Raw genomic sequence first — 15760 nt, 5'->3', positions numbered from 1 at the left:
GCCATGGTATTCTAGGAGCTAGGCACATAGCAGAGGCACTCCGCATTCCCTATGAGCCAGCACGTCCAGAGGATTATCGAGTCTGGACTCATCCTGCACAGAGCGACATAGTTTATATTCTGTCTAGAGGGGCATCCTCGTGCCAGTATCTGTTGAGGAAGGAGCTCCCTCCCAGCATGTTCTTTATTGATACACTCCTGTGCCATAACATCTTTCCACTTCGGCATTGGGTGCAGAGGAGAGGAGTTTTGCTGGAGGCATTGTTCTGGATATCTGAGGGATTCTTTTTTGGCCCTCATCATCTCATTATGGCCGCTCTTCTGTACTTTGAAGAGAAGGTCCATAGGAAGAAGCTTCTTAGAGCGGATGCTATTCCACTACTCTTCCCGAGATTGCTATGCCAGATTTTGGAGCACTTGGGGTACCCATTAGACCCTCAGCTTGAGCGTAGACGTATTTGTCGAGAAATATTCACTCTCGACAAATGGACGAGTATGACAGCATATGGTGCAGACCAGAGAGCCCCAGTTGGACCAGAGCATCTAGAGATTCCACATCCAGAGCACCCAGAGGAGCCACAATTGGTTGGGATACCAGCTGACATTACACTATTTGCCCCTACAGTGGCCTCTCCAGATCCTATACCTAAGGTTGCACCCTCTGCTCCTCCTGCCACACCATGGATTCCCCCTGTTATTCCACCCATACAGAGCCATCTCCCTCATCTGAGCCTAGGATCCCCATATCCATTTCCGACTACAGAGGCCTATGTCACACTTTGCAGGCATTGGCCACTTCTCAGAGCATCTTGACTCAGCAGATGACAGCTCTTCGTGCTCATCAGGAGCAGATTATTGCTACTCAGACCCAGCATACTACCATTCTGAGGCAGATTCAGCACCATCTGGGTATTATATCAGCTCTTGAGCACGCCATTCCTATCCCACCAGAGCCATCACAGGCCCCTCCTTTCGTAGAGCAGACTTTGCTCTTTGAGGAGCCCACTACAGGAGAAGCAGAGGCATCCGAGCCATCATCTCCACATCATCCTCCAGCCACTATCTGATCATTTACATAGTTTCCTTTAAATATTTCCTTTATGTATTTCCCCTTAGGTTTTCCTTACTTTAGTAGCACTTGTAATCCCATGCTTTTGATATTTCATATATTGGGATTAGTTGTATTACTTGTTCTCTTTTTGTACTTTCATGAATTAATACAAATCTATCAATTTTTGAGCACTCTTAGCATTATTTTATTTTATTTCCTCTACTCATATCTTTTATTGTTTTTGAAACATGTGGTTTCTCCTATTCTACTCGAACTTCATATCATTTAGGAGGCACCATTTCCTCCTTATAATTTCAATCGCTCATGCGACATTGAGGACAATGTTTAGCTTGGTTGGGGGGAGAGTTGAGGAAGGAAGTTTTTGTGTTAATGCTAAGTTATTTTGGTAATTTAGTTGATTTTTGTTTAATTTTAATTTTTTTAAAAGTTTTTATTTTACTCTCCATGGTTATTAAGGAAAAATTCTCAAAATGAAATGAGAGAAATTGAATTTTTGTTTTTCACTTGACTTAGAGTTTGTATTATGCTTACTAAAGTTGATGAATTGTTGAAACTTCTATTGAATTCAAGCTTAGTTCTTCCACTTTAAGCTTTTCACACACTGTGCACAATAGGTTCCGATTATAAGATGAGAAACTATTTCCCTCTTGACTTAGGAAAATTTTAGACTTGGTACCTTTGACCTTATTTTAATAGTGTTGGGACACCTTATAAAAGACCAATGAGCCTTTGGAAAAAAGAAAGAAAGAAAAATGTTTGCTTGCCTTGAAACCTGAGCAAGGTCTGAGGGGTATATGGTGAAAATCTTTAAAGCCTGGTGCCCTAAGCCTTAATTGGTTGGGAGTCACCGACCTCAATGCTCGTTACAAGGGTGAATAGGTGGAGTTTAACATATTGTAGGTGCTTGGGTATTGAAATGCATTCTTAAAAGTCCGAGGTAAAATCTGAGGAGTTAGTGGTTGAAAGATCCTTAAAGCTTGATGCCCTAAGCCTTGATTGGTTGGGAGTCATCGATGGACCCTCGTTACATGGACAATTTAGAAAAGAATACCCTTAAGCCTTGTACTCCTACAAGAAAAGAAAGAAGTGTGAAACAAAAGGGTGCGTTCTTAGCCTATTAAATTTGGTCAGTTTGCTAAGTGTTGAAAAAGAACTAGGTTGGGGGGAGAGATTAGTTCATCATACTATATTCGAAAACTATCAAGTAACACTTAGATTTTAGTGGAAGAGTAAGGTTTGGTCCTTTGGAAGTGGAAATGATTTTAAAGCTTCATTTTGCATAATGCCTTCTCTTTATGAATTTTGATTAGGTAAAGTATTTGATAACTCTTGTTGAAATTTGAGTTTTATATCTTTAATGTTCCATGTGAGAGCTTGATCATCATGCCACTTAAATTTTTTGAAGTGATCAGCATGATTTTGTAAAGTATATTACTATTTAGTTTACTTTTTCTCTCCTTCATTGCTAAGGGACTAGCAATATGTCGGTTGGGGGGAGTGATTACTACTCAAAAAGTGTTATTTTGTAGCTTGTAATTAACTCTTTTAAACACTTTTGAGTAGTAGTTATTACCTTTTAACTCAATTAGCATATTAAGTACCTTTTCAATCATTTCTAATCAAATTGTGTAAGTTTTGGTGCTTTTGATAGTAATTTGATCACCAAAGCAATCTAAGATTGAAGAGAGTTCTATGGAATCCATGGCAAAGCAATTGGAAGCTCATTAACATGAAGAACCAAAGCTTTGAATCTTTATAATCTTTTGCCAAAAGTAAATCATGAATGCAAGGAGGGAAAGCAAAGAGAGAAATCTAACATGAAGAATTCAAGAGGACAGCAATTGTTGAACACTTTTGGAGTATTTCCTGGAGCTCAATTTATGCATGCTATATGTCGTTTCGAAGCTTGAGAAGTCAGCAATCTATTGCTTCAAACCATGCATGATTCGGAGCTGAAATGAAGAAGTTAGAGCCATTGGAAGCCAATCACACCAAGCTGAAGGCCAATTTCGCAGGCTGCGAAATCAGCCTTTGGCTGCGAAATGGTGTCCTTCAGCTTGCAAAATTTCGCAGCCATCTTGCACACTTGCGAAATTCTCCTGAGTGCTTCCAGATATTTGCGACCGACATTTTTAGATTTTTTGCTTCAGATGTTTGATGTCTAAATCCCCATTCTCTCCTTGTAATCCACCTATCATAGGATTCCTTAGTCTTTAAGTAAGAACAAAGGGTGAATAACCTCATATATATTGTTTTGTAATTTTCATTACATCATATCTCTGGGAGACAACTTTTGTATAGTTTTGAAGGAAGTAAAATATAGAGCTTTGCTCTGCCTTACCTACTCAATTTGATTGTATTGTATTTATTTTTTTCTTACTAGCCAAACAAGCTCTGAGGATGTTTCCTCAGATAATGGTTGGCTAGACTTTTAGTTCCTTGGAGCTAAGGTAGCCGGGTAAGGCCCCGAATGCAAGAATTGGTAGTTTTGTTGTTTCAGCTGTTAATGAAGAGGAAGTGTGACCCGTTAATGATTTCAATGTTTTTAGTTAACTGAAAACGCCTTCAATTCACCTAGGCCAACACTTGGTAAGGCAAGTGATCTTTGTCCATGGAGATGCACTAGTTTACCTCTTGTGAGCCTTTGGGAGGTGACTTGAAGGTAGGATTTTCTAGAATTGCCAACACTTGGTAAGCTTTTGGACTCTAAGGAGACAAACATCCATTAGTTATCTCTTGCGAGCTTGAGAAGGGAAGTCCAAGGTTAATGATCACCTTGAATGGCGAATGCTAGGCGAGAGGCACGAGCCATTACAAGTTGCATCAGTGAGAGGGAATTAGTGCTGAAGTCCATTAAAGGGAAACATCTGTACAACACTGGTTAATGCAAGGAAAAGATTCAAGTGACTGGAGCTCTGTTTTTGCATAAGGAGCCTAACCCCAGTGAACCTAAAACTCCAAGGAACGCTTTTCTTCATAAGTAATTCCCATTACTTTCTTTTTAGTTAGATTAAAACAAATCCTTTTTCAACCAAAGTTTATGTTTTCTTCTTAAGCTAACCTTGAAATGAAAAAGCACCAATTCAACTTTGAATTGGTATCAGTTGTAAGTTGAAAACCCTTCCCAATGAACGATCCTAGAGCCACTATGCTATATTAGTTAAGGCTATCCTAGTGCATGGTGATATAGGTTATAAATTTTTTTGATTACTCCTATCTGAGGACCAAACTCAAGGTACCCCATCTAGGCACGCAATCACTACTCAAAAAGTGCTATTTTATAGCTTATAATTAACTCTTTTAAACACTTTTGAGTAGTAGTTAGTACCTTTTAACTCAATTGACATGTTAAGGACCCTTACAATCATTTCTAATCAAATTGTGTTAAGTTTTGGTGTTTTTGATAGCTTTTTTTTTTATCACCAAAGCAATCTAAGATGAGGGAGAGCTCTATATAATTCATGGCAAAGCAAATGAAAGCTCATTTACAAGAAGAATACAAGCTTTGGAGCTTTGTAGTCCTTTTCCAAAAGCAAATCAAGAATGCAAGGAGGAAAAACAGAGAGAGGAATCTAACATGAAGAAATCCAAGAGGACAGCAACTGTAGGACACATTTCGAACACTTCATGGAGTCCATTTTATGCATACTATATGTCGTTTTGAAGCTCGGGAAGTCAGGAGTCTAACACTTCAAACAGTACATAAATCAGGGATGAAATGAAGAAGTTATGGCCATTGGAAGACAATCGCACCAAGTTGAAAGACAATTTCGCAAGCTACGAAATCACAAAATGCAAGCTGCGAAATCAACCTTTTCTTGCGAAATGGACACTTTCAGCTTACGAAATTTTCATAGGTCATGTTACAAGCTGCGAAATCCACCTGTGTGCTCCCAGATATTTGCGACCGACTCTTTTAGATTTTTTCTTCAGATATTTGTTGTTTAAATCCCTATTTTCTCCTTGTAATCCACCAAGCATAGGATTCCTTAGTTAGAAAGTAAGAAGAAAGGGTAAATAACCTCCTATATATCATTTGTAATTTTTCCTTTTTTAGGGATCTCGAGAGTTTGTTCTCAGAGACCAACTTTTTGTATAGTTTTGAAGAAAGTAATACACAGAACTTTGCTCTGCCTTACCTACTCATTTTTTATTGTATTTTTCTCACTAGCTAAACAAGCTCTGAGGATGTTTCCTCAGAGAATGAGTGGCTAGGATTTTTGTCTCTTGGAGTTAGGGAAGCTGGGTAAGGTATCGAATGCAAAAATTGGAAGTTTTGTTGTTTCAACTTCTAATGAAGAGAAAGTGTGACCTGTTAATGGTTTCTATGTTTTTAGTTAACTTAAAATGCCTTAAAATCACCTGAGCCAACACTTGGTAAGGCAAGTGGTCGTTGTCCATTGAGATACACTAGTTTATCTCTTGCGAGCCTTTGGGAGGTGGTTTAAAGGTAGGATTTTCTAGAATAGCTAACACTTGGTAAGCTTTTGGACTCCAAGGAGACATCCATTAGTTATCTCTTGCGAGCTTTTGACGGATAATCCAAGGTTAAGAATCACCTTGAATGGCCAATACTAGGTGAGAGGTATGAACCATTGCAAGATGATTCAGTGATAGAGAATTAGTGTTTGAATCCATAAAAAGGAAGCATTTGTACCACCCTGGTTCGAGAAATAATTATATGTTAAATCCCCAATGCGAGAAAAAGATTCAAGTGATCGGAACTCTATTTTTGTAATAGGAACTTGAGCCTAGTGATCCAAAAACTCCAAGAAACACTTTGCTTTGTAAGTAATTTCCGTTACTTTATTGGTTTCACTTTAAAACCAACCTTTTCAAACATCTTTATGTTTTCTTTTAAAGCTAACCTTGAAATGAAAAAACACCAATTCAGCTTTGAATTAATATCAGTTGTAAATTGAAAACCCATCCCAGTGAACGATCCTAGAGCCACTATGCTATGCTAGCTGAGGCTATCCTAATACATGGTGATATAGGTTATAAATTTTGTTGATTACTCTTGTCTGAGGACCGAAATCAAGGTACACCAGTTGATTGAGCACCAATCAATAGGACATACACCAGCTGGGCACAAAATCAACTAGGTTGTCTATCATGCACACCTCTTCTGGTCATTCTTCTTCTTCCGGATGGAATTGTTTCTGGCACATATAGAAGATGTTGAGCTCTAACGTCATGTTGCCAAAGGTAAGTTGCATGACTCCATTCCTACAATTGATGATAGCATTTGATGTAGCTAGGAATGGTCTTCCAAGTATGATAGGAATACAGTTAGTTCCTTTGGCAATCGGGTCAGTATCAAGAACAACAAAATCCACTGGGTAGTAGAATTTGTCAGCTTCAACTAGGACATCTTCAATCATGCCTCTTGGAATTTTCACAGATCTATCTACTAGAGATAAAGTGATTGATGTTGGCTTCAACTCTCCAAGTCCCAATTGCTTGTAGACAGAGTAAGGTAGCAAATTCACACTTGCCCCCAAGTCCAACAAAGCTTTCTCCACACATGTCTCTCCAATCATCACTGAGATAGTAGGACAGTCCGAATCTTTGTATTTCACTGGAGACTTGCACTGTATAATGGAACTTACTTGCTCAGTTAAGAAGGCCTTCTTACTCACATTTAACCATTTTTTTATAGTGCATAAGTCCTTTAGGAATTTTGCATAAGTCTGAACTTGTTTGATCATGTCTAGTAAAGGGATGTTAACTTTCACTTGCCTCAACACTTCAAGAATTTATGATGCATTGCTGATTCCCTTTTTTCCATGCAAAGCTTATGAGAATGGTGGAGGCGTGTGTTTCTTCATCATAACTTCCTGGTTGATGGTCCTCTCAGGTTCTTCATTCACAGTAGCTTCAAGGTCCTCATTCTTTGTACTATTTTGTTTTTTTTTTTCCTTTGATTTCCTCCATCTTCTCTTTCTCTACTTCACTCTCTGGTTCATGCTCTGGCTTGGATGTAGGTAGATCAACCTCTTTACCACTCCTTAGAGTGATCACTGCTTTGACTTCCCTCACCTGTGAAGATTCTCCCTCCTGAGCCTCCACTTCATGGATACCCTTGTGATTCTAATGAGGTTGAGAAGGAAAATTTCCTTTCTTATGCACTGTATTGAGATTGGTAAGCCTTGAGATTGAGTATTGGAGATTATCTATCTTCTGAGATAGATCATTTTGCATTCCATCCAATCTTTTGTTCAATGTACTCTCTACACTGTCAATTCTTTGACTGAGCTGAGCATTGATGGATTTCTGGTCTCCAACAAAATCTCCCACGACCTTGCTAAGATTCACAATGGCTTGTTCAAGATTTGAGGCTTGTGGAGGTGCTTGGCCAGGTTGCGTGTACTGAGGTCGCCTTCGCTTCCAAGAGAAATTTGGATGGTTCCTCCAATTTGAATTGTAGGTGTTGCCATATGAAGCATTGTTATTGGGCTTAAATTGTCCAATAACATTCGCTTGATCCTGAAACATTTCTCTCACAGCTGGAATCGTAGGACACTCCGCCACCAAGTGCTCAAAAGATTGACAAATTGAACACGACATAGCTTGCATTGGTGTTTTTGAAATGACCTGCACTTCTCTTATCTTCTTCACTTCTAGCTCCTCCAATCTTCTTGCCATAGCTACCAATTTTTCTTTCATATTAGTGTCTTCATTTAAAGTATGCATCCCAGCCTTAGCATTAGAAGCATTAGGTTGAGATTTCATTCTTCCTACTTCTCTGGTGTGAAACCAAGGTTTGGTTAATCTTGATTTTGATGATAACAAAACAAGGTTTAGAACTAATGATTATATTTCAAGTGTGATTAGGCAAGACGATTTCCAAAGTGGCAATCACAAAGACAAATCGAGCCAAGGAGAAATCATGAAGAAGAAGACCATCTCAAAGAGAAGTGCTTTTCAAGACCAAGCTTCATAAGATCTCTTTGTAAGGTTGTTGGTGCACTAGGAATTTTATGCATTTCATTCTTTATTTATGCACCAAAATCATCCAAGAGTAATATTGTTTTAAATATCTTAAGAATTGGATGATTTCATGTTTTCAACTAAAGCCTTATGTTAAATGATTTTCAAACTTGTGTTAAAAGGTTTTAAGTTGAAAAAGGTTGGGTGTTGAGCTAAAAAATGGCTTAACCGGTTCAACCGGTCGACAACCGGTCGACCGGTTGTGCTCGTCCGAACATGTTGATGGAGGCCAAAAAGTTTCTCTCTCTCCCAATGGCCTTCTCTTCCCTGTCAAGGTTGAACCTCAATCGGTTGAGGTCTGGTCGAGGTCCGGTTGAGGTCCGGTCGAGGTCTAGTTGAGGTCCGATCGAGGTCCGGTTGAGGTTCGGTTGAGGTCCGATTGAGGCCCAACGGTCACTTGCCAAGCATTAAATGCTAACGGCTAGTCAACTGGTCGACCCCTAGCTCGACCGGTCGAACCCCCAACGGCTAGTTTGGCTTTTTTCTTCTATAAAAAGGCTCCAATCTTCATTGTTTCATAACCCCAAATCTTTCTTGATTATATTTGAGCCTTGGAAGAGTATTTTTGAGTGCACCATTATTTCAAAACTTACATATCTTTAGTGCACCATTCAATCCTAGTTTTTCTTGTATCATTTGAGCTTACAGTTTTTGTGCTAGGATTTTTGAGAGATCATTCATTTGTAAATCTTTGAGAGGAAGTTTCTCAAGTGTGAGGTATCACTTGAGGGGTTGTTTAAGAGTGGGATATCTCTTGAGAAGTGTAAAGGGTGCTTGGAGCCAAAAGTCCAAGAGGGTGAATTGGAACCATAATCCAATTGTATTGCTTGAAGGCTTGGTTTGGATGCCTTGGATTAGTGGAACCTCAAGCTCGGGATTGAAGCTAGAGGAGAGTGGATGTAGGCCGGGTTGCGTCGAACCACTATAAACTCTTGTGTTTGCATTCTCTCTTCCCTACTCTTTAATTTATATGCAATTGTCTATATATTAATTATTATATACTTGCGTATAATTGTCTCTTGCATTTACTTGTTTAAATTTGCGAAAAGAGACCATCACCCTATTCACCCCCCTATAGGGTGATTACCATAGGTTGGATTAGCCTCAAATTTCTAACATCTGGCATTTGACTCATCCCATCCTCTTGAAACTTTAGCTACATAACTCAAGAAATCCATGGCTTCCTCTGGATTCTTACTCATAAAGTCTCCTCCATACATCGTTTCTAAGAGCTACTTCATCGAGGAAGACATACCGTCTTAAAAATATTTCACCAATAGCCACTTATCAAAGCCATGGTGAGGACAAGCATTGATAGCTTCCATGTATCTTTCCCAACACTCATAGAACTTCTCATTCTCTTTAGTTGAGAAGTTTGAAATTTGCCTTTTCAAGCCGTTGGTCCTATGGGTTGGGAAAAATTTCTTGAGAAATTCAACTTGCAAATCAGTCCAAGTTCGGATACTCATTGGCCTTAAAGAATTAAGCCAAACCTTGACCTTGTCCTTTAAAGTGAAAGGAAATAGCTTGAGCCTCATCAAGTCAATTGAAGCTCCTCCTTCTCGGAATGTATTACAAACCTCCTCAAATTCCTTGATATACGTATAGGGATTCTCACTTTCCATTCCATGAAAATTAGGTAGAAGTGACATAATATGTGGTCGGATCACTAGCTGCTCTATAGGTGGCATTATACATGATGGTGCACTCATACGAGGTGGATGCATGTGCTCCCTCATGGATTGGTATGCGTTGATATTATCCTCTAGAGAATGTTGACTATGCTGATCTTGAGGTGTAGCTTCCATGACTTTCACACACAATTCCAACTTTGTTTCGTGAGGATTTTTTATTTTCACAAGTCTTCCCTCACTGTCTCGTATCCAATATGGCATACACAACTAGCAATAACTAAAACAAAAAACAAAAACAAGAAAAGCAATTCTAAAAGAAAAAAGAAAATTAAGATTAACGAAAAACTAGATAAAAGATAAACTAAAAAATAGAAACAAATAATAAGAAATAAAAAAGTTAGTAAAAGAAAAGAAAAATCACCTAAACTTGTGATGAAGATCACAAGTGTTTTGGAAAAGTTATATCACTGTGAAGTGGCACCATCCCCGGCAACGGCGCCATTTGATTCGTCCCCAATTGGTGTACCTATTTGATTCAGTCCTTAGATGGGAGCTATCGACAAAATTTATAAACCTAATTCACCATATACTAGGGTAGCATAGCTAGCATAGTATAGTGGTTCTAGGATCGTCCACAGGGATGGGTTTTCATTTCACACATTGATTGTGTGCCCAGCTGGTGTACCTTGATTTTGGTCCTCAAATGGAAGTAATCAACAAAATTTATAACCTATATCACCATGTGCTAGGATAACCTCAGCTAGTATAGCATAGTGGCTCTAGGATAGTTCACTGGGAAGGGTTTTCAACTTGCTATTGACATTAATTCAAAGTTGAATTGATGCTTTTTCATTTCAAGGTTAGCTTAAAAAGAAAACATAAACTTTGGTTTAAAAAGGATTGGTTTTAAGCTAACTAAAATAAGGTAATGGGAATTACTTAGAAAGAAAAGCGTTTCTTAGAGTTTTAGGATCACTGGGGTCAGGCTCCTCATGCAAAAACAGAGTTCCGGTCACTTGAATCTTTTCCTCGTATTAGAGAATTAACATATAGTTAATTCTCTAACCGGTGTGGTACAGATGCTTCCATTTATTGGATTCAAACACTAAATCCCTCTCACTGATTCATCTTGCAATGGCTCGTGCCTCTCACCTAGCACTTGCCATTCAAGGTGATTCTTAACCTTGGACTTCCCTTCTCAAGCTCGCAAGAGATAACTAATGGATGTCTCGTTAGAGTCCAAAAGCTTACCAAGTGTTGGTTATTCTAGAAAATCCTACCTTCAAACCACTTCCCAAAGGCTCGCAAGAGATAAACTAGTGTATCTCAATGGACGGAGACCACTTGCCTTACCAAGTGTTGGCCCAGGTGATTTAAAGGCGTTTTAAGTTAACTAAAAACATAGAAACCATTAACGGGTCACACTTTCTCTTCATTAAAAGCTGAAACAACAAAACTACCAATTCTTGCACTCGGCACCTTACCCAGCTACCTTAGCTCTAAGAGACAAAAAGTCTAGCCACTCATTATCTGAGGAAACATCCTTAGAGCTTGTTTGGCTAGTAAGAAAAATACAATCAAAGTGAGTTGGTAAGGTAGAGCAAAGCTCTATATTTTACTTCCTTCAAAACTATACAAAAAGTTGTCTTCAAGAACAAGTTCCCGAGATCTCTGTGTAAAGAAAATTTAAAACTATATATATAAGGTTATTCACCCTTTAAAATTTAAAATGAGATCTGGGAAATTACTGGGGCATATTGTTAGTGAGTGAGGCATAGAGGTTGATCTCGAAAAGATCCGAACAATACTTGACATGCCTGCTCCGAGGACTGAGAGAGAGCTTAGAGGCTTTCTAGGCAGATTACAGTACATTAGTCGTTTCATTGCTAGACTGACAGACATTTGTGAGCCTATCTTCTGTCTTTTGATGAAGAACCAACCTACTGTTTGGGATAATGATTGTTAGTGCGCCTTCGAGAAGGTTAAGGAGTATCTTCTTTCTCCTCTAGTTCTAGTGCCCCCTACACCTGGGCGGCCTCTGCTCCTATACTTGTCGGTTTCGGACATGGCTTTGAGTTGCATGTTAGCTCAGCTCGATGATTCAGGGAAGGAGCGAGCCATTTATTATTTGAGTAAGAGGATGCTAGAATATGAGTGCAGATATATTATGATTGAGCGCCTCTGTTTGACATTGGTTTGGGCCACCAGGAGACTGAGACACTATGTGACAAAGTATTCTATATTATTGGTCTCACGATTGGATCCACTGAGATATTTATTTGACAGGCCTGTTCTGACTAGCAGGCTCATGAGATGGTTGGTGCTGCTTACAGAGTTTGATATTCGATATGTCATGCAGAAATCAGTGAAGGGAAGTATTGTTGCAGATCATTTGGCCTCTTTGCCAGTATTCGATGACAGACCGATTGACGACGATTTCCTAGATGAGCAGTTTGTTTCAATGACTAGTATTGCAGGATGGTGGTTGTACTTTGATGGTGCCGCCAATCAGTCAGGGTTTGGCATTGGTATCCTATTGATATCACCACAGGGCGATCATATTCCCAGATTAGTTCGGTTGACTTTTTCTGATCATCACCGGCTGACGAATAATATTGTTGAGTATGAGGCATGCATTATAGGTCTAGAGATTGCACTAGATCTTGGAGTTAGACAGTTGGAGATCCATGGGGATTCCAACTTGGTTATTCAGCAAACTCAGGGTATTTGGAGGACTCAAGATGAGAAGCTAAAGCCTTATCTTGCATATATGGATTTATTGGTTGATAGGTTTGATGAGTTGAGATATATACACCTACCCAGAGCAGAGAATCAGTTTGTTGATGCTTTAGCCACTTTGGCTTATGTGATTGAGATCCCTACGAGGGTGACTGTGCGACCATTATTGATTGAGACTAGGTCTGCACCAGCTTACTGTTGTCTGATTGGAGATATTGAGGATCAGGATGAGCTACCGTGGTATCATGACATTTATCAGTTTCTGGCATGTGGCACACATCCTGAGGCTTCTACAGCCAAGGCCAGGAGAGCATTGAGGCAGTTGGCCACCAGATTTGTCATTTTCGGGGATGCACTTTATAGGAGATCGCCCGATGGCCTATTATTTTTATGTCTAGACCGCGCCTCTACAGATAGAGTGATGAGAGAGGTCCATGCAAGAGTATGTGGCCCACACATGGGAGGACACATGCTAGCCCGCAAGATTATGAGGACTGGCTACTTTTGGTTGACCATGGAGACAAATTGTTTCCAGTTTGTACAGAGATGTCCAGAGTGTAAGATGCACAATGATCTCATTCATGTGCCACCTTCGGAGTTGCATGCACTCACATCCCCTTGGCCATTTTTAGTATGGGGTATTGATATTATTGGGAAGATCTCGCCCAAGTCCTTTAGTGGTCATGAGTACATCTTTGTTGCCATTGATTATTTCACCATGTGGGTGGAAGCTGCTTCCTATGCTAGATTGATGATTACTACTCAAAAAGTGCTATTTGATAGCTTGTAATTAATCCTTTTAAACACTTTTGAGTAGTATTTATTGCCTTTTAACCCAATTAACATGTTAAGGCCCCTTTGCAATCAATTCTAATCAAATTGTCTTAAGTTTTGGTGTTTTGATAGCTTTTTGATCACCAAAGCAATATGAGATTGAGGAGAGTTATTTGGAATCCTTGGAAAAGCAATGGAAAGCTCAGAAGCATGAATAACCAAAGCTTTGAACTCCTTTGCCATAAGCAATTCCGGAATGCAAGGAGGGGAAGCAAAGAGAAATCTGCCATGGAGCATTCTTGATGACAGTCATGTCAGCCACTTTTGGAGCACTTCCCGAAGTCCAATTTATGCATGTTATATGTCATTTTAAAGCTTAGGAAGTCAAAAATCCAATGCTTCAAATGGTGTGCAATTCGGAGTTGAAATGAAGGAGTTACAGCCATTGGAAGCCGATCACTCCAAGTTGAAGGAAGGATTTTGCACAGCATTGCGAAATCACCCTTTTGTTGCGGAATTATTTCGCAGCCTTTTTGCACAGTGCTATGGATTTCCCCTGAAGTTTCACGACGTGATGGAAGCCAAACACCACAAGATGAAAGCCAACTTCGCAGCGCTGCAGAATCAGCCTTTTGCTGCGAAGTGATTTCGCAGCCCTTTTTGTGCATCTGCAAAATCTCGCAGACCTCATTTTCACCTGCGAAATGGTCCTTAGTGCTTCCCGATATTTGTAGCCGACACTTGGAGATATTTTTCATCAGATTTTTGTTGTTTAAATCCCCAAATTCTCCTTGTAAGCCACCAATTATAGGATTCCTTAGCTTTTAAGTTAGGAAAAAGGCTAAATATCCATGTAATAGCTATTAATGTAATTTTCATATAAATAGAGTCCGGGGAGCCTGTTCTCAGGGTGATGAACCTTTTGTAAAAGTTTGAAAGAAAGTAAAATACAGAGCTTGAGTTCTACCTTACCTTCTCACTTTGATTGTATTTTTCATTTACTTAGTTATGCACTTTATGAGGAAGTTTCCCCAGAGAATGAGTAACTAAACCTTTTAGTTCCTTGGAGTTAAGGTTGCCGGGAAAGGTTCCAAGTGCAAGAATCAGAAGCTTTGTGGTTTCAGCTATGAATGAAGAGAAAGTGTGTCCCGTGAGTGGTTTCACCTGGGCCAACACTTGGTAAGGCAAGTGATCTCTATCCATGGAGATGCACTAGTTTACCCCTTGCGAGCCTTTGGGAGGTGACTTGAAGGTAGGATTTTCTAGAATTGCCAACACTTGGTAAGCTTTTGGACTCTAAGGAGACATCCATTAGTTATCTCTTGTGAGCTTTTGAAGGGAAGTCCAAGGTTAAAGATCACCTTGAATGGTAAAGGCTAAGTGAGAGGCTCGAACCATTGCAAGTTGCATCAGTGAGAGAGAATTAGAGCTGAAATCCAATTAAGGGATGTATTTGTACAAGCACCGGTTAGAGAATTGACTTTATGTTAATTCTCTAATGTGAGGAAATGTACCAATTGACCTGAGCTATGTTTTTGCATGAGGAGCCTCCCCTGTGAACCTAAACCTCCAAGGAATGTTTTTCTTCATAAGTAATTTTCATTACTAGCTGTGCCGTTAGTTTAAGTCTAAACCTTTTTCAACCAAAGTTTGTGTTTTACTTCTTAAACTAACCTTGCAATGAAACAACACCAATTCACTTTGAATTGGTATCATTTTTAGTTTGAAAACCCTTCCCAATGAACGATCCTAGAGCCGCTATGCTATAGTAGCTTTTTCTTTGCTACCCTAGTTCATGGTGTAATAGGTTATAAATTTTGTTGATTACTCCCTCAATCAAGGAGTACCAGCTGGACACGAATCAGCTGAGACACCAATTGGGCATGAATCAATTGACAGCGGCCAGAGTAGCCAAATTCATCAAATCGCACATTATTTGCCGATATGGGGTCTCCCATGAGCTGATTTCTGATAGAGGGGTGCATTTCAGGGGTGAGGTGGATACATTGATTTAGGAGTATGGCATTCAACATCACAGATCGTCTGCGTACAGGCCGCAGACTAATGGGGCAGTTGAGGCCGTGAACAAGAATATCAAGAGAATTTTGAGAAAGATGGTTGAGACTTCTCGGGATTGGTCAGAGAAGCTCCCCTTCGCATTATGGGCTTATCATACATCTTTTCGTACTTCTACTGGGGTTACCCTGTATTCTTTGGTGTATGGTATGGAGGCAATGCTGCCTGTTGAGATTGAGATGGGATCCTTGAGAGTAGAACTAGAGCAACAGATATCTGAGGCCGAGTGGGCCTAGTCTCGTTTTGATCAACTTAGCCTTTTGGATGAGAGGAGATTGAGGACAGCAGATCATGTTCAGGCCTATCAGAGGAAGATGGCCTGTGCATTCAGAAGGAGGGTCAAGCCTAGGAAATTTCAAAAAGGCGATCTAGTCTTGAGAGCCCTCAGGGGACTGATCAACGACCCTAGAGGCAAGTTTAGACCTACTTAGAGTGGGCCATATGTTATTCGAGATTTGACCCGAGAGGGAGCA

General features: G+C 39.7%; 1 protein-coding gene across 1 annotated transcript; it reads left to right on the top strand.

Moving 5' to 3' along the window:
- The first annotated feature begins 11763 nt into the window (after nt 1–11763).
- Nucleotides 11764–15523, top strand: LOC117917005. The gene is made up of 2 exons (XM_034833242.1): nt 11764–13075; nt 15354–15523. Exons 1-2 carry the CDS (start codon nt 11764–11766, stop codon nt 15521–15523), a joined length of 1482 nt encoding a protein of 493 aa, XP_034689133.1.
- The last annotated feature ends 237 nt before the right edge of the window (nt 15524–15760 follow it).

This window comes from Vitis riparia, chromosome 6 (genome assembly GCF_004353265.1).
Source record: "Vitis riparia cultivar Riparia Gloire de Montpellier isolate 1030 chromosome 6, EGFV_Vit.rip_1.0, whole genome shotgun sequence".
In the NCBI taxonomy this organism is placed as follows: Eukaryota; Viridiplantae; Streptophyta; class Magnoliopsida; order Vitales; family Vitaceae; genus Vitis; species Vitis riparia.
Note: the sequence above shows the minus strand (reverse complement) of the source record. Positions and strands in the feature narration are given on the sequence as shown.